General features: G+C 32.1%; 2 protein-coding genes and 1 long non-coding RNA gene across 3 annotated transcripts in view; 2 read left to right on the forward strand and 1 right to left on the reverse strand.

Moving 5' to 3' along the window:
* Nucleotides 1–6,065, forward strand: part of LOC149909799 (uncharacterized) — a 45,573-nt gene extending 39,508 nt beyond the window's left edge. Inside the window, exon 3 of the mRNA XM_090119908.1 lies at nucleotides 764–6,065. Coding sequence (XP_089976034.1) covers nucleotides 1,178–2,896 — 1,719 coding nt within the window. The 5' untranslated portion in view covers nucleotides 764–1,177 and the 3' untranslated portion in view covers nucleotides 2,897–6,065. The remainder of the gene's footprint in view (nucleotides 1–763) is intronic.
* A 2,743-nt stretch (nucleotides 6,066–8,808) lies between these two features.
* Nucleotides 8,809–18,492, reverse strand: LOC149909800 (serine protease inhibitor 88Ea-like). Its single transcript, XM_090119902.1, has 8 exons — nucleotides 18,305–18,492; nucleotides 13,456–13,753; nucleotides 12,957–13,124; nucleotides 11,991–12,252; nucleotides 11,789–11,887; nucleotides 11,526–11,656; nucleotides 10,793–10,919; nucleotides 8,809–9,250 (listed from the first exon to the last, which is right to left on the reverse strand). Exons 1-8 carry the CDS (start codon nucleotides 18,307–18,309, stop codon nucleotides 9,090–9,092), a joined length of 1,251 nt encoding a protein of 416 aa, XP_089976028.1. The 5' UTR covers nucleotides 18,310–18,492; the 3' UTR covers nucleotides 8,809–9,089.
* A 978-nt stretch (nucleotides 18,493–19,470) lies between these two features.
* Nucleotides 19,471–21,711, forward strand: LOC149909801 (uncharacterized). Its single transcript, XR_016458367.1, has 3 exons — nucleotides 19,471–20,032; nucleotides 20,160–20,221; nucleotides 20,296–21,711. It is a non-coding gene; the product is annotated as an uncharacterized LOC149909801 (long non-coding RNA).
* Nucleotides 21,712–25,210: the final 3,499 nt, after the last annotated feature.

Consider the following 25,210-nt stretch of genomic DNA (forward strand, 5'->3'; position numbering starts at 1 on the left):
AGATGAAATATAATACAGCGTGTTTCGGTCCGCGAGCTCGCTCCAATTCGTCGTGTCATTTGACAAACCTTTCTCGTTTTACGTGTAATAAAGTACTAGATATAAATACTTATACTATATAGGTATACAGTATACTGCCATGAGATAAACATATTTTCATGTAATGTTTTATGTTCTGATATTCGATACAGGTGTAAAACTGGTAGTTTTTTAAGTAGGTGCCTACGGTTAAACTAGGTTTGGCAATTATATGGTTTCGTATCTGTTATAAAAATGTTTACGGTTTATTGAATCTGTAGTCTTATTTGCAAAAAAAAAACTAAATAAAGTCTTTATTCATCAGTAGTTTTTGAACAAAAATTACTACACGCCTAATATAATAAGACATAAACCTTGTGTGTTAACTGTTAACTATTATTATGCCGAACAATATTTTTGCCGAACAATCTTAAAGAAATTCAAATAAATTAGTACAAAGATGTTGAAAAATATAATAATAAAGCTTAAATAGTTCACCTTTTCTGTAATAAAAATCAAAAATGACATCTGAGAACACTAACGAAGGCATTACGTGACGTCTGGTAGGCATGCTGCGTGACTCGCTCGCCCTGGTTTTGTACAGGATCTAAGCACACGGATCGATAAACTTGTTAATTAAATATTCAGATACGACTACATTATAATTCATTGACCATCGAACTAGGCTTAATTTTTGTATTGCTTTGTCCTACATTATTCTAATATTTGTATTTTTTCGTTTCAGATTCTACAACATTTCAAGATATGATGGACACAATAACTCGACATAAAGCGTATCGTTGTAGACGTCAAAAGAGCTGAGTTATTAACGAGCAGTCACAAGGTTGGGGTGAATAATGGGAAAGAGGAACGTTCGGATCAAAATTGCACACTCCGTTGGTCCGCCTATTGTTGTTCACCTACTAGACACATCTGAGTAGCATCCCAGCCTACGCTTTAAGACATTACCAGTTACCGCCGCACTAGCGACTGCCAATAAAGTACAAGTCATATCGGGTTATAATACACGTATTTTACTTAGATGTATTTATTTTAGTACAAAGAACTGAACGTTGATATCGCACGAGATTATTTAATGTGGTTAAGTTATAATATTAACCGAGTTACTGTTCTCGGTCGTTTCGCCTAAACGGTAGTCATGACGGCCACTGCTCCTGAATTATCAAAATCAGACTTTTTTGATTTTGTCACTTCTAACGAAGTAACTGACGCTCAATATAAACAACAGATGCGATCAGTTAATGTCTTCATGGAATCGCCAGATTCACGCTCGAATCCCTTATTATCAGAGGAGCCAAAGGAACAAAACAACAACAGCTTACTGAGTGTAACCTGTAACCAATCCTCTAGTAGCAACAGCATGACCGCTGCAACTACGTCGAACCCCCTTCAAAGTTTTGATTCAATTTGGAACGTGGATAGAGATCGCGATCGCTTAGAAACAGCCATGTTGGAAGATTTAAATAAATATTATTGGAATCAAGACACCGATATAAGTGCAACACATCCATGTGCAGATACTGCTATTTCAAATAAACTCATAAGTAACAACACAGACGGTCAAATTTATACACTGACTGTCCTAAATCAAGATACTTGGGTAAAGGATGAAGATGTATCCATGTCCAGTCCAGCGGACATAGAAACAAATCCCTCGCTAGATCTCGAGTCAATATTAAATATGAATGGTTTTCCACATGACTTCAATCAAGACACTCTGAATCCCAATATATTGCCAAAAGTAGAAAACTTTAACTACGAAGAAAATGAATCTGAAAATAGAAGTACGGAGTTGAGCGCAAACAGCTTAGTAAAAGTAGAAGCATATAATTATACCGAAACTGAATTTCAAAGCAATGACAAGAAGGATGATTCAACGCGTAGTCCTATTATTGGTACTTCATCGTTATTGGATGCACAAGTTGAATTTAATAACAACAATAATGATTGGAAATTGACGGATCAGAATACAGAATCAAATGACTCTCTACTAAGAAGCGCATTGCAAGGAAAAGCCTTCATAAGATACAGTACTTTACAAAAGAATGCTATTTCAAAAATTGATGCGGAAACGGAACTAAAAAGAGTTATTATAAACAACAATAACAAAGCTGATGTTCCTTCAATGTATCAAGATACGAAAGAACCCGATGCAGAGCTTCTCATGTCAATAGCACCGCAAAATGGCAATGTAAATATTTCAATACTGTTAGAAGACCCGACAGGTACAGTAGTGGCAAATGGTGATAATTCAACACCTTCACAAAGCGTGGACGATATATTGTTCTCTCAGCTTGATGCTACATACTCGGACGATTATGAAAAGTTGAAAAGAATAGCGTCGGAATTAGGTGAATCGGTACAACCGTTTTGTACTGTTGAGCCCATAGATCCTACGCGAAACGTCTACAATATTCATCATGTCAGTGGTGAATTGGTAACAATGATACCAGCCGGTGAAGTCCAACTTTCCCAACACTTACAGATGATGACGGCGTCACCTACTGTTACCAGTACGAAATCAATGGGGAAAAAACACAAACGGTTTCCGAGCAAAAATACATCCCCCACATCGCAAACCCAATCTGGGACAGCGGTTCAAGCAGCAACGTCGACATCTAACGGCGTGAGAAAAGAAAGATCATTGCATTATTGCTCCATATGTTCAAAAGGATTTAAGGATAAATACTCAGTAAATGTGCACGTTCGAACGCACACCGGCGAGAAGCCGTTCACGTGTTCTCTGTGCGGTAAAAGTTTTCGACAAAAAGCGCATCTAGCGAAACATTATCAGACTCATATTGCACAGAAAAGTGCCGCTGCCAACGGTGCTTCAAAAACGACAAAACAAAGATAACTGCCCATTCCACATTTTCATTTTGCCTGATAGTCAATTATTGTATATTGTCACAGTGATAATAAATGTATTAAAATAAACGAATCCACGAAGGCTGATCACACATGAATTTGGTAAGGTGCTAAATAGTTCTATAGACAAATAAGGCGAGTGTAAGTGATATGATTGATATGACACGTGTCCATCAATATTTGACCGTTACTGTATTTGTTAATTTGTATGTAATTCCGTCCGTTACCGATAACTTTTAGCTTTAGCTAGTATAAAATAGAGTAATACTTAAGTTATTTTTTGAACGTATTAAAACTTAAATGTTTCAGATGTATAATTTATAAATGTTTGCAAATGTAAGAATCGTGTTACAAGTCTTAAGCTTTTACATGTAAGTGTATAATTAGACTGCGATGCTCTGTCGAAAGGTCTTTACATAAAAGAACACACTTTTCATCGATGGTATTTAAGATGCTTAACAATTTTAGGATTGCTTATTTCCTCGCACTATAATTTCTCTTGCGGCCAATGTTAGATACAGTGAACTTTCTAAAAAATAGTAAAAAAAAGCAGTGTAAAAGAACGAGCATTCATTGCCCACTGCTATCTTTCACCGCTCAACTATCGTATCTCTACGTAGTCTTGGTCTCAACTATATGGATTATTTTTCCTCATGTCAGACCATGAATGCGAACGATTCACTTTCGAATACACATCTTAAAAATAATAATAACTCAGACATTGGTACATTAAATTGACATGGCAATATTTAGCTTGATTAATGTTAGTTATTATTTTCCGTAGAAGACGTAGATATCCTTGTAATTTCTCTATAATAACATGTATTAAAGTAACAATGTTTTTCTTTACTAACCGCATAAACTATAGGTACCTAGTACAGTGAAGGGTACTCTTATGGCAACATTAAATTGATCCCTTTATTTTACGAGAGGCGTGATTACTCCCCGATTGCTATAAATTTCCGATACAAGAGGCGATTCAATCGCTTTATTTTAAATTGTTCTTCCTTTCTCGTCTAATAAATTGGACTTTCTTTGTTTCACTCGTGCACTTAAAACGAAGCCTCGCCTAGTTATTACTAAGATACTCCGAACAATACTCAATAATTAATGATTTATATAATCCTCAGAATGAAAGTGATACTAGCATTTTATTTCTATTTTTACGATGTTATCATTGTTTCTATTATAGTCAAACTGTCCAACCTACAGAATGTCGCGCAGCGTGTTTTCTTAATTTTAACATATTATTGATACTTTCTCTGATTGTAACTATTTTTCTTATTAACATTCTGGTTCGGTCATTAACTTTGCATATTTTATTCAATAACGATAAGTGGTTTATCGATTCTAACAATTCTAACATTAATTACAAGTATCAAGTTATTCTGTAGGTCTTTGGTTTAACAATAGAAATGGATCGTGACAAAGCAGTATCGTAAATGTTTATCGTTGCGATTCTACACGTTCTATATTTTAAATTTCCAAAACAAATATTTTAAGACTTGTACCTAATTATTTAGGGAGCATGATATCTATTTACCTATATTATGTTGAGATTATTTTATATTATTCTGTGTATTGAATATATTATGTATGATGTATCTTGCCAATGTTGTTTGGTAAAATGTGTGCTTACTATAAGAACTTGACAACGAAACACTGCCTTGTGATCTCTCTGCCTACACGAGAGACTATTTTTCTTAGAAAAAAATATTATAATTAGATACTTTTACCGACAGTGCGAAATATATTGTGGGTAAAATATTTACTAAGTTAATAAGTATTATTTACTCTTCCTCTGTAATGTACAATTTTGATCGAAACATGTTTTCGTAATGTTTACACCAATAATATTTTAATACTCGTTTTACAATTATGTACATTTTTGGAAGCTTATAGTTTTATAGCAGTTTACGTGTATTTCAACATGTTTATATTATTATGTATTTTTAAATAATACTCAATCGTTGTAAATAACAACTGATCAAGTCTAAGGGAAATTATTTTGTAATTTGTGGCGTAAACTCTACCACTTGTATCTCATTAGATCATATCTGAATTAGCGAATTTATAGACATTATATTATAAATGTTATATGTATATTAAGCAAATAAGATTTTTGAGAGATTTACCAGTTAGATGTAAGAAATATGGCTCTACCTTAATTATAGAATACAATTCGCATAAATGGTTGTTAATATATTAAACTTGTAAAATATTAAAACTATCTATTGTTTGTTTTTGGATCTTATTCGAGAAATGGGATTTATTTCATTACAATCGATTAATTACTTAATATTGCATTTGTTCCTGAGTTGATTTTTAGATTTTATTAAATCTAATGTTAAGATTTTAATGATAGCTCGATGTATGATTAATAATTTAATATTATTGATACATTTTATAGAGAAGGACGTGGATGAATTACTTTTGTAATTAATGTCGGCATAGTGACGAACAGTTGTAAATACTTTTTAATTTAATTTATTTGGAAATATTATTGCTCAAATGTAATCGTGAAATTTAAAAATTGTTCACTTCGTCCTTAGATGCCGTCCCTGTACAATAATTTCATTATTTATTTATAGATTTATATTTAAGACGATAGAAGGAAAACGAAAAAGATTTTAATTTTGATTTAATCCGAGCTGTGATTATTGTTTATGTATGACTGTTTAACGAATGCTACTTTGTGCTTGAAGTAACAGAATCGTCACAAAAACGCATTTTTCTTGTGTCGATACTGCTACAATCGTAGTCTTCCAACTGATAAGGATTGTATTCGCACGAACCTTTTGTGGGACCTATACGTTTTAGCGTTGCACAAAATAAGAGTAATCATTTCCATTCACCATATATATAATTTAACTTTAACTCAATATGAATATAAAACACGAGTCACAATGCCACGATTTAATTAACTATTCCATTTTTTACAATATTGTTATTATTATAATTTGTATAGACCGCGAAGGTTCGTTGTATGCGAATATAATGAGCGAACACGGTTTGCCTGGTTCAAACAACAGTATGAAGTATCCGTTATGTGAATACAGTTTGTAGCTACCATAATTTTACAATATTTTCAGTTTTATATGGAATTTCTATATTTTTTACTTTCCTACTTAAGTTTGCTAATAAAATGTTTTATAATATTTTGTTGTTTTATGTTCTATCCTTTATTTAGGGAAAGAAACCTCATTCAACCAATTCCAGAACATAGCAAAACGCAAAACCTTCATATATTCACTTTCTTCATACTTCCTATTTATAAGGAACAGTTATGAGTAGTAAACCTAATATGTCATTTAACAATAAACCTTGGTCAGTGATTATGAATCTAAAAAAATAGCACAGTCATAGGTGACCTACCACTGTCTTGACATTAAAAAAAACCGGATTTTTATTACTAACTGCTTGTGCTATCCGTGCTTTAATAATTTTAACCCTAGTTATAAATTATGACTAAACTTTTAATCAGTTAGAGACTGTTGGCCAAATATTGACAATTTTATAAAAGTCACCAGCCGATCTTATCCTAGCTGTTTTAGTGAAGAAGTCGACTAATAAAAAATTTCTTCTAATTTAGCCATACATATTCATACAGTAAATTCAACGTGCAAATGTACAAGTACCCCAATTGCATTGTGATAGCAAGACGATCAAACAAAAGGCATGTAAATAAATAGAAATAGCGTCAGTCTCCGGCCGGCCATTGTTTCGTGTTCCGGCCGATGTGCGGCGGCCACACGTTGTAATTAGCTCCATTGTAGGCAGAGCGATCCTATCGACGACGTGAACACTTCCGATGGATTTACGTACCTTGCTACACGCTTTCCACTCATTGTTCAAATATAATCTCCGAGCAGACCTATATATATGAATAAAATTGGTATAAAATTTAGTGTTATTGCTGCGAGCGGTCAATTGTTTCCTCATTGCTTGCATTGCCTCATGACTTGCTGGGTTCATGATAAACGTCTCACTTTATATCAAAATGAAACGCAAAAAAAATCCTACTAATATTATAAAGGCGAAAGTTTGTATGGATGTTTGTTACTCTTTCACGTAAAAACTACTGAATGGATTTGAATGAAACTTTACCACAATATAGCTTATACATCAGAATAACACATAGGATAGGTTTTATCCCGGAAATCCCACGGGAACGGGAACTATGCGGGTTTTCCTTTGAAAACGCGGGCGAAGCCGCGGGCGGAAATCTAGTAATAGATAATTTATTGTGCACTTGGGTGTAGAGCCATAATTGGCTTAGACACAGAATAATAACTAGTGGGCTTAGGTCTTAATGTGGAGATTTTATCCAGTAGTCGTCGCAGTAGTTTAAAAAAAATACAAAACGAGTAGAACGTTTGAAACGATCGATCTTGTTGAATTAACGATAAAAGCTTACACAAGTTTACAAAAACGATCAATCACATTAGGCCAATTAGGTCAAATAACATTTTTATAATAAGTACATTAAGCTAGTGAGTGTGTAAATATGGTCTTTCCATTATTATTCTTAGAGTTAAGTTACGAATAAGATAAATTATTTATAAAATCAATTGATATATTTGGACTTTAATTTTACAAATGGCTTTTATAACACACATATTCTGGGCTCTTATAAGGTAAAGTTAGCACATCTTTAGCATTCCTTCCAAGAATTCATCTATGGTGCATCAAGCTGCAACTTTTTGTTTTCATATAAGCTATTCCTAGTTTGAATATTCCATATTCAACGCGTACATATTTGGTAAAGCGCTTTTAGAATAAGGAATGCAAAATGAATATTAAATTGTAAAAAGCGACAGCGGAAACGTTTAAGTTGTCGCCTTGTAGGAACGCAGTAAATGGAAATAGCAGCCATATACTAAACAGAACAAATGAATCTAACCATGCACATTGCATTTATGAGAAATTTAACTCACAAATGCTTATTACGAGATGTAAACATTGGCCTGTGATTATAACTTGACACGCTAACTTTCTAAATGTGATGGGTCGTCAATTTTATCATAGATTTTCCAGTAAGTAATCAGCACTTATTAGGAGGGTCACGAACCTCACGTATACAACTAAGCATCAGCTAAGTTACGTTCATGCATATTACTATTTGAATGTTTACAAAATGTCAATTTGAAGTAATATATTATTTAAGTTATGGGTGTCATTACCTTTCATAGACTTGAATGGTAGCATTGATCATCGATGTATTATTAATTTTTAGTTAATAATTTATCTTTCTCAATAGTTGCTTGCATAGTTCCTGATGTAATCCAACCCTACAAACGTTTCAAAAGCTTCATTTTTATTTGACTCTCGAACTTTTCTTCATATATATTTTTAACATAAATGGCGACAATATAATTTCGCGAATATGGATTATATCTGATATCATTAATTAATAAACAGTTTAATACATATGAGAATGAGTCAGTGATTTTAGGGCCAAAATTCGGGCATATGTATCTATTAAAATATATCCTGCAGAATTATTTCTGTATAATAAAGATTATAAACAATCAAATAAATTATTGAAATAGTTAATACTTTATATTTGTAATGTTTACCACAAATTACTGATGGAAATGATCATGATTATACCTATAAGTACTACCTATTTTAAGTTAGATTGTTGCCTTTTGTTTCAATTAGTTACATTTTATTTTACTTCAATATATTTTCTTTTCCTGTATGAATCTAAGAACAAAAATTGTCCTGCTGGTTTTTGCTCGATATTTTTCGATCAAATAGGAAATAGCATCCATTTTCCAAAACGCGTGTGTCATTTATGTTCTTACTACTGAATGAATTACCTTCAAATATTCTAATTTATATGATCAGCTGTTTGTGTTATGGAGATAAGTATATAGACAGAAATAAAACAAAATATTTTAATTAAATTTTTTATAATAAATTAATGTAAAATATTATGTAGGTATAAAAGAACGTCTTTCCCATCTTCATAAGTTTTTATAATACTTGAAGTGCAACATTTCACTATTCCGTAAAATAAACATTGAATCGAGAGATTAGTTTAGAATAAATACATTGTATTTAGTAGTCCTATTTCCATACATTCCATATTCCTCTCATCGTTCCCACTCACACGAGGTACGTATACGTACAATAAAGAGAAAATAACAAGTTTTAAATAATTAGTATCTACGCTTTTACTTCTTAGGATCTCTGTAAACACCCATAAAGAGTATAGAGTTGGTGGGTCTCTCATAAATGACATAAACGAAGGGGAAGTTAGCGATGAAGACGCTTGGTTCTGCTGGACGAGATGATCGGAAGCCGAATATTGCTGTTGCTGCTGCTGCTACCGTGCCTGGAAAATAGAATTTACAATTACAACGTTGTCGTAAAAACTTCATTAATAAATTATTTAAAAAGTTGTTGTTAGAACATCCATACTAATATTATAAATGCGAAAGTAACTCTGTCTGTCTGTCTGTCTGTTACTCAATCACGCCTAAACTACTGAACCAATTTGCATGAAATTTGGTATGAAGATATTTTGATACCCGAGAAAGGACATAGGCTACCTTTTATTGCGAAATATGTACCACGGGCGAAGCCGGGGCGGACCACTAGTATTATTATAAATGCGAAAGTAACTCTGTCTGTCTGTCTGTTACTCAATCACGCCTAAACTACTGAACCAATTTGCATGAAATTTGGTATAGATATATTTTGATACCCGAGAAAGGACATAGGATAGGTTTTATCCCGGAAATCCTACGGGAACGGGTTTTTCTTTGAAAACGCGGGCGAAGCCGCGGGCGAAAAGCTAGTTCTTTATAAATTGTAAAAGTACTATTAAACATGTATTATATAAACTTCATTTTGTAGCGTGTGTCTTGGCCATTGTCTGATCGATAACCGACCTAACTACCCTCCGATAATTAATATTCATAGTAACAAAGTAACTGTGATTTGTTAGTAACTGATTCCCTTACTTTTTGACATTTTCAAAGAATTTAAATGCAAAGAAACAAAAAATATGAAAGAAAAGGTTTTATTTGGTGCATTTTAAATCCAGTACATATTTTATTAGTAAGAATATATTATAGTTTATATACCTTCCTAATATAAAGAAGAAGAAGATATTCTAAACCTAGTCTTTGATAAATTATTGGTAAACGATAATTAATGTGTGTTTAGAAGTAGGTATGCTTGTAGGTATGTACCAGTTATTATAGGGGATAATTGGATATCAATATGAATCAGTAAGTATGCAAAATGTCTCCAATGAAACCGATCGATAACATTTGGTTGGTAAAGAGTGTGTTATTACAATTTTCAACTCGAGCATAATAACATGATTTTAAAAATGAAACAACGACTGAATCAATTTTAATGGATGGCACATGGAATAATAATATTAGACAAGAAGGTACATGGTTCTGATTCGAAATTTATACCAAGTATGGAATCCATAAATGAAGAAGGAATAAATTCTCCCACAGTTCATTATATAAATGTATGAAATTCATAAACAAAGGCAGATAAAATATAGGTACTAAATTATAAAGGCGAAAGTTTGTAAGGATGTATGGATGTATGAATGTTTGTTACTCTTTCACGTAAAAACTACTGAACCGATTACAATGAAATTCAGCACACATATAGAGGGTAACTTGGATTAACACATAGGATAGTTTTTATCCCGGAAATCCCACGGGAACGGGAACTATGCGGGTTTTCCTTTGCAAACGCGGGCGAAGCCGCGGGCGGAAATCTAGTAGGTACTAAACATGAAATTTTTAATGGATTGTTTGTCACACTTTCGATATTAAATTTTTGTCAAATATGTATAAAATTTTGAACAAAAATAGATATACGCCAGCTAGTATGAAAGAATAATTACCTTCTTCGTCAACTTGTATCTTTGCTTTATGGACTGCATCATCGAAGACAATACCGCGGTCATCGGTAAGAGTGGAGAAGTCTGATGTCGCGTTGAAAAGATCACCAACACCAAGAGTTTCAAGAATCTAAAATGTATACATACAGATATTTAAATTATGCATTATATACATACAGGTACCTACTTTGCTACGCAGAGACAAGTACTTTTAATTAAACAGTTACAATTATAGTATGCTTATAACGTGATTCTTTTTGGTCGCTACACCTTTTTTTGGTTATCTGCAATTTAAAACTACAACTAAAATTCAAGTGTTGATCGATCAATCAAAATTGCTTCTTCTCAGGGTTATATTTATTTATATTTGAGTGAGGATGTCCGTAACAGACTGCGTAAATTGGCCTCTTCTGTTTATATGTGTTTTAAAATTTAATTTCTTTTGTTACATAATATAATATGATACCCTCTAATTTCTCACTCTAATTTACCTATAACCAAGTCATCTATTTTATCGTACTGCAAGTGACGATAAAATACATGAATCAGAAAATATGTCCACAACCTCGTCAGGGTAGGTACCTACATAAAATGTGAGGAAAAAATATTTTTATATAATGTTCCTCTGAGATGTTCCTTCACTCCCTTACAGCAAGTAGGTAACAATTTCTTAGAGATCGTTGTAAATAACAGTACAATGTATTGTACATAATAATACAATGCTTTGATTACTTACGGGTTTAAGTTCTAGAGATCTTTCAATGGTAAATTTGGGTATTTCAACGACAACCTCACGACCCATATAACCTTCTTCAACTACAGCGGCAAGACGCTCCGGAGTTAAATTGTTGATTATGTTTGATACACCTGAAAAATAGAACAGATAAATGAAAAATGCTTGAAATTTTTAATACATATTCTGTTAACGCTAGCGCTAGAGCGCTAATATCTGCTTGCAGAGGTATTATATAATAAGAAAATGTAATATAAGTTACGTACCTTCCTTCATTGAGTAGGGTGGAAGAAGAATGTACATGCTGATGTCATTGCCTTTGTATGGAAGTTCTAGAATTTGAGCTCCAAGGTCCTCATTTACCACTGAAAAGTTGATAAATTAATTAATACAGATAAAACGCAGTTACAGTGATTATATTGCATTATAATTAAATTGTTATTCAATATCAAACAGGAAAATACATACTATAATGGAATATTCCCTTTTGCCTCATGAACGGCACTAAGGTTTGGCGAGTTTCGGAGACGTAGAAAACTTGCTTCTTGGTTCTTTCAGCGGGGAATTTTGAGGCCCACACGCCTTTGAAGTACGCAGCATTTGCTAGAACCAGCTTCGTGGAATGTGAGATGCCGTCAGCGGGAATAAGATCCTTGATGTTGTTCTTTGTAATGCGTTCGACCCAACTGTTGATGTGCTCTCTTGATTGATCTGGTTGGTCTTGGAAGTTCTGAAAGAAGACAACAAAAGTCATTACCGTATCTAAAAAGAACGATCTAATAAATTTTATGAGTAACCTAATCAATGACTGATGACGTATAGAATAAGTAAATAAAAATATTTCCGTACACAATATAGTAATTTACTATTGTTTTATATGTATAAATGTTACTGAATGTAATTAGGCTATCATCAGTCACGCTGTACTTTGATATGCGTTACATAGCAACAGCGTTTAAAATTTCCATAAAAGTATTTTGCTTGGTCACAAATTGAGAGAGTGCAATGAAAGAGAAAGTTTCAATGGCGTATCGAATCTTTTAAGCACAATCTGATTCCTATTAAGCTCTTCTGTCCTGCCATCCATCTCAATGTACAATTCATTATTTTATAATTTCCTAGCAGTCCGCCCCAGCTTCGTCCATGGTAGGATATAGCATACAGCCTTTTCCCGAACAGAGTGAAAAGATATTATGAATTATAGAAAGAAAGAAAGAATATTAGATATTTTTAACTTTATTTTCTCTATTAGAATTTTCTTATGCCTTGACAAAAACCTTATTTTTTATACATTGGACGAGTTCTCGAGTTTTACGCTACCCATTTGACAATTCAATTGTATTTATGAAGTGGATAAACATCTGAGAATGTATCCACGATCAAAAGCCACCCAACTCATAAGCATAACATCAATTACATTTGTAACAACATTACCAATGCTTCAAGTTCCCCAGAAAGGAGGTCGAGCAAACATTGTCTGACGTGCAGCCCGTTGTCGACGAACATCCTGTTGGCGTTTGTGAACTCATAGCTGTCACTGTTGTTGTTCATAGTCCGCGACCTCTTGTCCACTTTGTAAGCCGTCAGCAGGTTCACCTTGTCCTGAAAACGAAACGTAAATTTAGGATACAATATCTTGGTCATGTTGTGTTAGCTGCGCTCTTGAAACGATTGTTCTGATAATTAAACGTAAGAATATCTACATATTACAATAGTAAATACACTTGGGGATGTCTAAGAAAGATGTTTCAGATATATATTGTCGAAGTGTTAATTATGTTGTTCATTTGTTATTTTAAGATAACATATATTATTAAATATGAAGTAATTAAGATTTACATCAACAACACCTCTACATCGTTACATCCTAATGATGATTGCTCTATGCAATATTATTTTGAATAATAAAATGCCCTGTAAAAATAAGCCTTACCAAAGAATCAGCAATTTTCAAGGCTTGTTTCAGCCCTTGTTCTGTTTGGTGGCCCGCTGCAAAATAACCAAGGAGCAGGGCATGGTACACCGAAAATGGTGAGAAGAAGATGTTGTCATCCGGTACATATTTGTTGATTGCATTAAACAGGTCTAAAGTAAAATGTAGTTGACCCTTGTACATATTTATTCGATCGTCGGGGTTCAGTTTTTTGGATGCATCGTCTTTGTAAAAACACTGGCTGTTCACCGCCGCAGCCGATGCGATGATCAAAAGTGCTAATTTCATCATCTTAAATCTGAAACAAACAATTTTTAAGTGTTAATAGGTAGGACGTTCATGGTTTATTTTGAAGGCCTTGTTACACATGAAGATGTCTTTTTGGCAATCAAAAAGCTATGGTGCAAGTGCTGGTGGAGAATTGAGTTAGTAGATAATAAAACTAATTGCATAATCCGATATTTTAGTAGTTATATTTCCATGTAGAGTAAAATTATTTAATTGGAAACTCGTTTTGTTGAGGGCCTTTATTGTGTATAATCATCCAATAGTGACATGTAAATATAATAGTTATTGTAAAAATAATAATTGCAGTTGTAAAATATGCGTCAACGTTTAACCTTAACGCTATATTAAAGCAAGCAAAGGATTGGTCACGAACGGAATCGCGCGGTTGTCCCCGCGCGAATCTGGGAAAACCCAGCGACTCGTGTTTTATTCATAACATATGCATTTCAAGACGAATTCTTCTACATTGCATATTATCCATAATATGAATACGCAGAATTATATTATTTGTATGTCAAGGCAATATTTATTTTACATTAATCGTAATACCAGCTTTATTATTCGACGAATTCCAATGGCAATACCTTATCCATTAATGCTTTTGTTATTTATGACACAGTATTACAATTATTTATCATGATGACCTTTTTCAAATATTATCTAAACAAATAACTTTTATCACCAATGCTATTACTTAATGCAGTGTAAGTATTTGTTTATTCCAAGTATTCGTAACATTTACATATATACTAGTGAAATAGATAAAATAAACTGCTGGATTTTCACAACCTTCATTCTATTCTAATTTGTTAGAGGGAATTCCGATGTGAACAATAGAATTCGAGCATAATGCACGGATTTCCCTTTGGAGATCATCAGCGCAGAGAAAGTCAGACACGTCAGCGCATTTGTTACACAACAACCGGACCACTAAAGCGTGTCATTCGTACCCGCGAACGGTTTATACTTTATTGAGGACAAAATATACCATTTATACTCTAAAAGCACATAATTACCTGCGTAAAACGTTTAGTTGAGAGAAATTGAGGTTTTATTGTCCAGACCGCAGTGAACTCGATAGATCACTAATATGTGAGAAACTTACGGCGATGACGATGACCTATTTCAGTCAGCAAATTGAAAATTCATGCATTCAATTAGATGTACATTTCCATTTAATTTAATCATAATATCGGATGATTTCAGTATGTAATTAGAGTATTATGTGAATGTAAAAACCCTGTGTCATATTAAAAATAATTAAATTGCAATTCATGTTTACGTTTCGCTTGTAAGGTAATCGATACATCGTAAAAGTAAGCCCAGCTGGGAAAATACGTTACCTACATATTCCCATACATATAACGGTGTATTGCGAATCATTGATTACGGTAATGATTTCAGAAAACGTAAAAATGTTTTATGACAGCACCGTTAAGAATTAACCGTTGCAATTTAAAAAGTGGATTGCAAATTTCATTAATGTTTTATTAGATGTTTTTATGCTTTTAAAAATAAATCGGTTGGAAGTGTAAATGCGATTTTTTAACGGTTTTAAACACAATTTTTTTTTAATACATCTTTATATGAATTTAATCTTGTACCTCTTCTTTTCAAGGGCTACCTAAAATTTTGTAATTCCTTTAAAAACCTTCGTGTTTTTTAAACCAGTCACGCCTAAAGTAACGTAACGTTCGCATAAGATTCAATTGTATGTACTTACTACGTTATTGGTAATGTACGCTACTGGAATATGAAACAACAAACAAAGACTGGTGTTATCAGCTGTGGACATATTGATCGATGAAACACAACGTCATTATTATGACACTGGTACATACCTACTGCATAATGTGTTTATATTTTTCTACGTGTAGGCTGCGGTCTATATAAATAATTAAATTGCAATGGGAGACATTCAGAACCTGAAATTATACCTACAAATATTCTTGGGGAACGTAGGTAATATACCTATCTAGGTATATATTTATGCCTAACTATTTTAGCGGCTGCTTTATATTGAAGAATCAACTAACGTTCGAAGTGAAATTTATTTGACTATTCAATATCAGCTAAATTATAAAAAAATCTCAGCCGATTTTGATTCTGTTGTTATTTTCGGACAGCATAGCATACCTACGGATTACCATAAAGATACTTTGATAAAAATGATCTGATATTAGTGACCTATAATATGAAAAAAGCACGTGTTTGCAGTTTGAATATACTTCGTGTTACATTATAAGTTATAATATAAACAAATATAATACAAATTTAACTGTATAATTAACACAAGGATAGACTATACAGCAGTATAGTTAAGAACTTGCAAGTATAATTGCTTCTATTGTTTTCCAATTATTGACGGCCTATTAGTAAAAAAAATATTAATTCACTGCAAACAATTGATGTAACATATTTTTAATAATTCAAAGGTATTGCCAAATCATGACCTATAAACATTTGTGATGTATGTAAGTTGTATGTTTTCTTCCCCAAATTTTAACTTGCATGAAAAATATTTCTTATGTTTTAATGATAATATAAGGAATTCTTAACCTATTTAAAAATGTAAGAGACAACAGTATCAAGTTGAAATTCAATACGAACAATTACTACTTAATTCCAACCCACGGTAATATCGATTGACCGTTTTGCGTAATATAAGAGGAAAGACATACACACACCCAAACCTACTCTTACAGAATAAAATATAATATAGGTACTATAATGAGACGCTTTATATTTTTATTGTAAACACAAAATCTAGTTTGCTGCAGGTATAATTATTTTCATGTAGGTACCTATTCTACCTTCAAATGTGTTCTGAATAATATATTATGTTCCACTGGGGTCAATAGACGATTTTAGGCCTTGGCAACTTAAAGTCGTCTAGACGTGTTTGGGACATATTATGTATGTTTATTCTAAAATGCGTTTCCTCTGTATTCCACATTCTTATCATGAGGCTCCCTAACATAATTTCTGGCACCGAGAGACCGGACCGCTACGGTGCTAGACGCTAACACAGCCGTAATAAAGTTGAATATAACGTATCGAAATTAAATCTCGTAAGTCTCAATTCTTATTTCGTTTATAACTAAAGTAATAATTGATCTAGAGAAAAAATATCTTGGGATTGGATAGTAAACTATATTTTCTTACTGTTAAGGTTAACATTTATTTTAGACATAAAGTCCAAGTAAATATTTAAAAAAATGTGTGCGTGTAGGTACTAGTGTCTAGTACACACGTAAGAAGTGAAACTTCTTTATGACCTTATTTTTCAAAGAATAATTTACTAGGAACTTTACAAAAATACGTGTAATCACGCGTGGTAGGGATAAGAAAAACGCGCGTAACGGAAAAATGTCACGCGTAACGAAAAAATGTTACACTACTTTTTTTCCAACCCCGATAAAGAAGTTTCACTTCAAAAATATAATAATCCTTAAAAAAGGCATAATTGTGATAATAAACGAAAATGTTACAATAACGTAACTGTCTTGTACATGGAACAAGAAAAAACCCAATAAATCATATACCTACTAAAGTTCCATTTTGATTGTATGTGTGACTGTTTCAGAATATTAATGCAAATTCACATAAAATTTAGGGAGCCTCCTCTTAATTATTAAGTAAGCATCAACAATATTTTACTAACGATATGCATTGTGCATGTGCATCTTGAAAATGTACAGATTAGTCACTTGCAAAAATGGGCGATGGATCCCGGACTAGACCTTATATTTTATACAATTTTTTTATACTGTGTGTATAGTGTTAAATTGCTGTAGCATCTTTTATGAAGCACAATTTTTTTTACAGGGATATTTTACATTGGCTTATGTATGTCTTAAAAGCTTAAGTAGGTATAGTTAGTTTAATATAGTTAAAATATTGAACATCCTTCCTTATTTACTTATGTACCATAACGTATTTTCATACAATAATAATTATAATAATTGATCAACAATGCTCTACGAGAGCACATAACGATTAAAATAATATTTGTGTACAAACAAGAGTAAGCATTGTAGTCATAATATCCAAAAGTAATAATATACCAAAATATATGGCATTATATAAAATGACTGATTCTATTAATAGACTGCGACATAAACATATGTTGTAATTTCAACGCGAATTCGTCATAGACATTAGAAAGCGTGCATGAAAATCAGCATGAGTGGTATTGTTATTTGTATTTACAGTTTAATATAATCACTGATTAGTCCAAAGCAATCTGTAAATATAACTTAATTCTGATGTTAAAGCTGTGTATATTCGAGCTTTCTATTGATAAGATAATACATATTAGGAGTAGGTATCTATTATAAATTTAACAAAATATATTTTGATTTCTTGCTTGCTTATGTAATGAACAAAATGCAGTATTTAATAGCGGTAGGAACAGTTTTTTAATACCTAATTTTAAATAATTAAATGCTTTACCTAAAACGTAATTTAAAAATACCTACATGCCTTAATATACATAATATATATGTAACCTTAACAAACAGGATAAACAATATCATTCATGAAGAAAAACAACGCTCACCTCATCCTTTGTCTGAAAAATCCTATTGTTTTCGTCCGTCAAATATATTTGAGAAGTAAAAATGTAAAAGTCACGTAAAATCACTGTTATTTTTAACTTGTTTTAATGTTTTTGTTTATGCGAAAGTAACGTAACGTTATTCTGTAGCGGAGCTCTGAGGCTAACTGATTGAGAACCGGCCGCTATCCTCTTTTATGTTTGTGACTGGTGTACGTTTGAAACCAGGCGGTGACACGAGTTGTATACTTTTATATTATTCATATTTGGTTATACTAATTGTTGTAGGATGAACCTCCTTCACGAAAACACAAATCATTTAAAATATCTTACAAGAATCCCACGAATTTGTTCAAATTCACTGGAATTAAAGAAAACGTGAAATAAACTTCCTCGTTACAAATAACTACAATGCATAGTTATAAAAATACGTAAATAATATGTTTATAACATTTGCCTATAGTAATATCAATTCATTCAAATTATTCTAATCGTACATAGAGAATTCTGCTCTTTAAGCACATATTTAAAAACACATTTTTTTAAAAGCATTTAATTGCAAACATTTTGTGAAAGGATTCACTTTTGTGAAACACTGCTCCTCTTGACCACAGACTAATAATAATATACTACGTATACAATCTTGACCTATAAAAATATGTAGCCCACAGTCATTCCCACTTCGTAAAATGCCCGCATTCCTACATTTTCGTAACTTATTTTGATTTAATTTTTTCTTAGCTATTAATTTGTTTGGAAAACTTACCTAGATATCCTACTACTATTATAAAGGCGAAAGTTTGTAAGTATGGATGTATGGATGGTTACTCTTTCACGCAAATACTACTGAACCGATTACAATGAAATTTAGCACACATATAGAGGGTAACTTGGATTAACACATAGGATAGGTTTTATCCCGGAAATCCCACGGGAACGGGAACTATGCGGGTTTTTCTTTGAAAAGGCGGGCGAAGCCACGGGAGGAAATCTAGATTATATTTAACTAAATATCGCATATCAATTTTCGTAGCAAAAAAATAAGCAAAAAAAGATCGAGTTGGACAACTTTATGTTACAGAAAATATCATAAAATAGTAGGTAGGTACGGCAAATTATTATATTTAATCGTAATAGGTACAATACGGAGTATGGATTAGTGCTTAAGGTGATGAATTAATTTTTCTAACATTTACGGCCCTTTTTAAACCTTCGTAATTTTTATATTATTAAAGTTGTCGTGATGAAAATTCTTGACAAGAAAGTTCAATAGTAACACAATACGTCTACCGTTTTAGAAACATGATTCCATGATATTTTCTCGATAGAAAAAAAATACAAAGTTCTCATTGTTATTTTTTTTTAATCTCTGGCATCTTCAAAATAACAAACGTAAAGTTACGACTTTTTGGTTATTAACTATAAAACATACAACCTATACGTCTACCGATTTAGAATTTTGAAATATGCGATGGTTTTGAAATAAACAAGAAATACTTGAAATTAGCGCGCGACCAGCCAATATAGCGAGAGCCGCCCTGTACCTTCCTACCCCGATCGCTGCACGAGTCATTCCCGCTACGGCCGTCACACGGGGAACTTGTGTCGCTCGCGCCATCGTAAAAAAGGGTGACAACACAATAAGACAAATGGGGACAATAAAGAAAATAAGAAGAAGAAACATAAAGGTTGGAGGAAAAAGAATGCTTACAATTGGAACAAATTAATGAAGTAAGTTGGTTTTATTTTAAATTTGATGATAATTGTATTATAGACGATGTTTGATATGTACCCCTGTTTTAAGTACATAACGAATGTGTAAGATTTTTTTCATTTAAAGCATAGATAATCTTTTCAGAAATCCGGAATCCAGAAGGAAAATAAACCCACTGATTGTTCACAATGTGAACCCACTCCTTCGTAAGTACCTTTATTCAGTCAAAAATGTATGTTATCAACGCTCTACTGGTTTTATCGCATGATTCCATTTTTAGCAAAAAGCAACAAAGTGCAAAGAAATAAAAAATCATGGTGAACTTAGTGGAAGTATGGCGGCCGTAATATGGAACAGGAGCTCATTGGAGTAGTATTATATTTAAAAAAATACGAAAAAATTTCAAGAATTACATTTCTTAGTAGGTGGTAGATAAGTATATTGTATAAAGAATTTGATGTTGATATTTATTTCATTTATACTTACTACACCTGTGCGGGAAATTGCTTAGTACTAAAACAGGTTTATATTCATATTTACATAGTAATGTGAGTTTTCATTTCGAAAAATTTTGTGTAAGTATATTAAATTGAGTTCCTGGGTGATCTGGAAAGTCACTCCTCCTAATCACATGAACCGATTTGGATGAATATTTGTGTGCACATTTCATTGTTGTGGGATGATTGGTTGATTCGCTTTCACATTAGCTAATATTATGTATTTTTGTTGTTAGAAAGTAAACTTAATTTAATGTTTATAATACATTATTATTGGTATAAATAAGCCAGTGTTCGTCTCACATTGCTGTACCTGCCTACCTACCCTACCAGGGCCTAACTTTGTTCTGGCTATTTAATTTTGATTATTTGTAATGAATAATTACAATTATAATAGAGTGCAAAAAATAAATACATGCGTCAATATATTTTGTGTTTTTTTTTAAACAATTTTTTTATTTAAAAAAATATCATTCCGACCGCGGCTTTGCCCGCGTGGAATTAGATTATATCGTGAATCCTGTCTTATCCCACAGAAGTGTTCAGTTCGGATAAAAAGTATCCTATGTGTAAATCCAGGCAATTAGCTATATTTTATCAAAATTGGTAATGTAGTCTTGACGTGATTAAGTAACAACTAACAAAAAAATATACAAATTAACATCCAAAGTTTCGCATCAGTTTTACTGTATTAGTGATATCTTCCACTCTTGACTTTGACTGAGAAGAATTAGGGTTTATAACTTCTTTCAGAAATAGTACCTTTCATTTCTGGGCATGATGTAATATCTACGTCAGCATCAAATTCTATCTAAATCAATTCAGTAGTCCGCGTTATTGAGTACCATTTCATTTTTTCAGAGTAACAATATTTTTTGTTATTTTAAAGATTATTTATAACCTGTATTATTTTGTAATAAAGTAAACATTACGAAATGATAATAATTATTAATAATGTCTAAGTAGTTGTTAAAAAGAAGATTATTTGTTTATAAGCAAGAAAATAAAACCAATAAATCAACAATTAAATAAATGTATGACAATATTATAACTGTATGACGACTCCATACATGTTTGTCCCGAGTCGGCCAGCGGCAGCGCGGCGAGTTTGCAAGAATGACTTCGCGCACACCCGCGTTCGCGATAGCGAGCTATTAGACTCCGCCCGCCAAGCAGTGGATTTTTTTTTGTGTATCGTCTTAATGATAATTCAATTAAATAGACCGATTTGGGTAATTTTTTTTTTTTATTATAGTCCTTGAAGTAAGTACGAGGATGGTTCTTATGTAGAGAAAACGTAAATACTTACTAAATATGTACCACAGGCGAAGCCGGGGTGGCCACAGTAGGGGTGGCCGTGGACCGCTAGTATTAGGATATATAAAAATGAATGAATAAAATGTATGTATGTCCTTTTATAGAGTGACTATATTTATCAAGTGCTTGAGCCCACGAAAGTTTCTATTACTTGGTAAGCCATATTTTGATAGACTACCACAAGCGAAGCCGGAGTGCACCACTAGCAATTTATAATTTTTGCATAGATAGAGAAATCAAAGCGACGTTATAGTTATGTATTTGAAAAAAAAAATCGGTTACGATAAAAGTTCATTCAAATTTACTTATTCCACAGGAATGGCATATCTAATATATTTAATAATACGGTACTAATGTTTTTATCTAACATTAATTAAACATATATTTTTATCAAGAGTACGTAAAAAAACTTAAAAATTATTGGCGTTAAATCTACACTATTATCGAATGATATATCACAATAAATAAGATTAAACGCACGTGCAGAATTTTATTTTGCACAAATTATGCAATTAGGTAACTATAATTATTAATTCCATGAAACAATGAGTTCATTTATTCCCCCTTGCATTTATTGCAAGTGCATTAACTTCCGTTTTCCCTTCTGTCCATTCAAAATTCATTTCGCATCATTCATCAAAATTATTATTTGTCTTTTCTGTACCAATTAAATTATAGTTAGGTAATTGCGTAAACCTATAACTGTACCAATGTTATTAATAGTAATCTTTCTGATGATATTATTCGATCGTTTTCACGATAAATTGTTGAACGAATTTTACCAATTTTTAATTAATGGCCAAGATGAATACATTATTCGCAAAAAATACACCAGAAATCGCTGTTTTGCATGCTCATTATATGGTGAAATTTCAAACAGCCTTGTCTTTTATATAGGGAATACCCAAATCAATATGCATAGGCAGGAAAATCCCTAACGTGTTCATTGCCATAAATGTAACGCCATTTTAAAGATAATCGTTAGTTAAAAATAATTAAAAAATCCGAAAAAATGTAGATAGATGCTATAGAGCATAAATGATAAAAGTATAGAAGGCCTAATCTGTAAAATCTTGCTATAGTTCTCATACTCGGTTCACCCGGAATAAAAACAAAGAATATTTCCTTTCTCAATAAGGTTTATGTATCTTTAAATTGTGTATTGAAAAAACCTGATTATTAATCTTTTAATTTTCGGAATAATGGGTCTGGGAAAACTTGGATTCCTATTTCCTAGACTGATATAGTAATTATTCTACAAAATTGTATAATGTTCAATCTAAGGTTCAATCGATGATATTCGTAGATCACAACAGATTTTCACCAGTGTGTTAGTAACCACAAGAATAAATTTTTAGGTAAGTTATGAGAAGTGGAACTCGTTTTCGTATGCTACTACTACTACCTCCGAGGACTTAACACTTCATATCAATTAAAAAATATAATTCTACGAACATAACAATATGAACCTAATTCTAACACCAGACAGTGAATTCGATATGCTTATCATTTACGAGGCTGATCTTAATTAGGCATCTACTTGTCCTCTTAAAAGAAATTCAATTCATTGATACTTCGCCTGTAGCGTTTTCACTGATTGTTCAGATAAATGCAACTATAATAGTGAGAATAATGAACTTTCTATAAGTGAACGTAAATGTTCTAGATACAGGTTAGTATATCCAGGGGCCTTAGACAAAGTAACAATTACAAAACGATAACGAAGTTAGAAATCGCAAAAATGTATGGGATTGACATTAGATAGACCACGTGATCTAACGCGGCGTATGTCAATCCCATACATTTTTGCGATTTCTAACTTCGTTATCGTTTTGTAATTGTTACTTTGTCTACTGGGCCTGGTTAGAAACACTTGTGATACATTTGATATAATAAAAACAATACTCTTATTTAGTTAGCCTTTCTTTTTATAGCTAATTTGTTTGAAAATCAAGATTATGTATATGCTTTGATTGCCATTACGATAAACACACAAATAAAAATAAGGTTGGTAAGTATGTACATCCAATACACCGTGAATAACCTCATCTGTGAAAGGGCCGTTTAAATTAAAAATTATATTGTGGCGATTAGCCTTCGATTATAACTGAAAATGGCTTCTTTGAAAGTTTAAAAAATACAGGTTTATTGTTTTAAATTAATAGATACTGGTTAAGTAAGCTACTAGCAATATAAATAGTATCTAAAGTATGTATATTATTATATTTAGGCTAAACATTATTATTTTAGGTAATAGGTACCTACCTACTAACCAGATGGGTACGTATATTTTTAGATACGGAGAAAAATTACATCATTTATCAATATTGTTATTTAGTTAACCACAAATAATATAATTAAATTCTTTAACATCATGTCTTTAAATAATAGATTTGTATTTATCGGAAACGAACAATAACAAGGAAAATATATTGTTATATGTACTAAGAATCATCGCCTCAAAGATTTTACACATGTTAAATCGTCACACATAGTCGGATAAGAGAACGATTTTCTCATATTATTCTAATATTAGTAGTCAATTTTCCGGTGTTTACAATTTCTTATCTGGGTTCTGTTACAGCAATTATTTTCTACTGATTGGCATTTTCTATTATTATCTTAGTATTATCTAAGTACTTAACTAGCCGTTCTAGTTATTATTTATCGCTTAGCTTTAAGGGATATTTTCTATTGACAGATTCTCCTAAACCAAGATGATAAGTTAGTAATTTGTATCTTACTAAATCTAATATTAATAATAATACTTTCAGTTTCTCATGAACTGAAACTCAAATTTAAATCCCAAGATTATGTTCGTGCTTGATGTAAACAATCATTCATTACACTTAACGTGTAAAAAAAATTCATTGATTGTTCCAACATACAAATGTCTGACTTTGTAAATGCGGATCAAGTTCATTCTAAAAGATTGAAGATTAATTGGACCAGTCTTAGGCGAATTTATAACTTTTGGTACTTTTTTTAATTTTTTTTATTTAGATTTCTATGACTGGCCATACACCATACTTCCTATCGTCCAATCAGCATTATATACCTTAAAGTAAAACCATTAAGATTGATTGTGCTTTAACGTTTGCTTCTTTCAACCAGATTTTTGATAAACACATTTGAAGAGTTTTAACTTCTTCTTTGTATAGTATTGTGTATGTAATTGTTTTTTGTTATATCAAACTAGACATACTAGATACAACTATATACTTAGTCTCTGGGGCATTTCACGCGAAGCGGACACAGATTTTTGGGTCAGGTTTCCGATTTCGGTTATATTTTAGTATGTTACACCTGTATATATCCTCGGTATGTATACGAAATATTTTTGCATTTAGAAGCTTAGTTTTCAAAATACAGGTCTTTGAA

Source organism: Colias eurytheme, chromosome 3, assembly GCF_061535395.1.
Source record: "Colias eurytheme isolate Ceu_HAF_F1 chromosome 3, ilColEury1 Martin Lab GWU primary, whole genome shotgun sequence".
NCBI classification, from domain to species: Eukaryota; Metazoa; Arthropoda; class Insecta; order Lepidoptera; family Pieridae; genus Colias; species Colias eurytheme.

What these genes read in the sequence shown, in the direction of transcription:
- LOC149909800 (XM_090119902.1), bottom strand. An exon ending in TGAAAATTGCTGATTCTTTG is followed by an intron (nt 13,125 to 13,455) that starts GTAAGGCTTATT and finishes TTTCGTTTTCAG; the next exon opens with GACAAGGTGAACCTGCTGAC. An exon ending in GATACAAGTTGACGAAGAAG is followed by an intron (nt 9,251 to 10,792) that starts GTAATTATTCTT and finishes TCTATTTTCCAG; the next exon opens with GCACGGTAGCAGCAGCAGCA.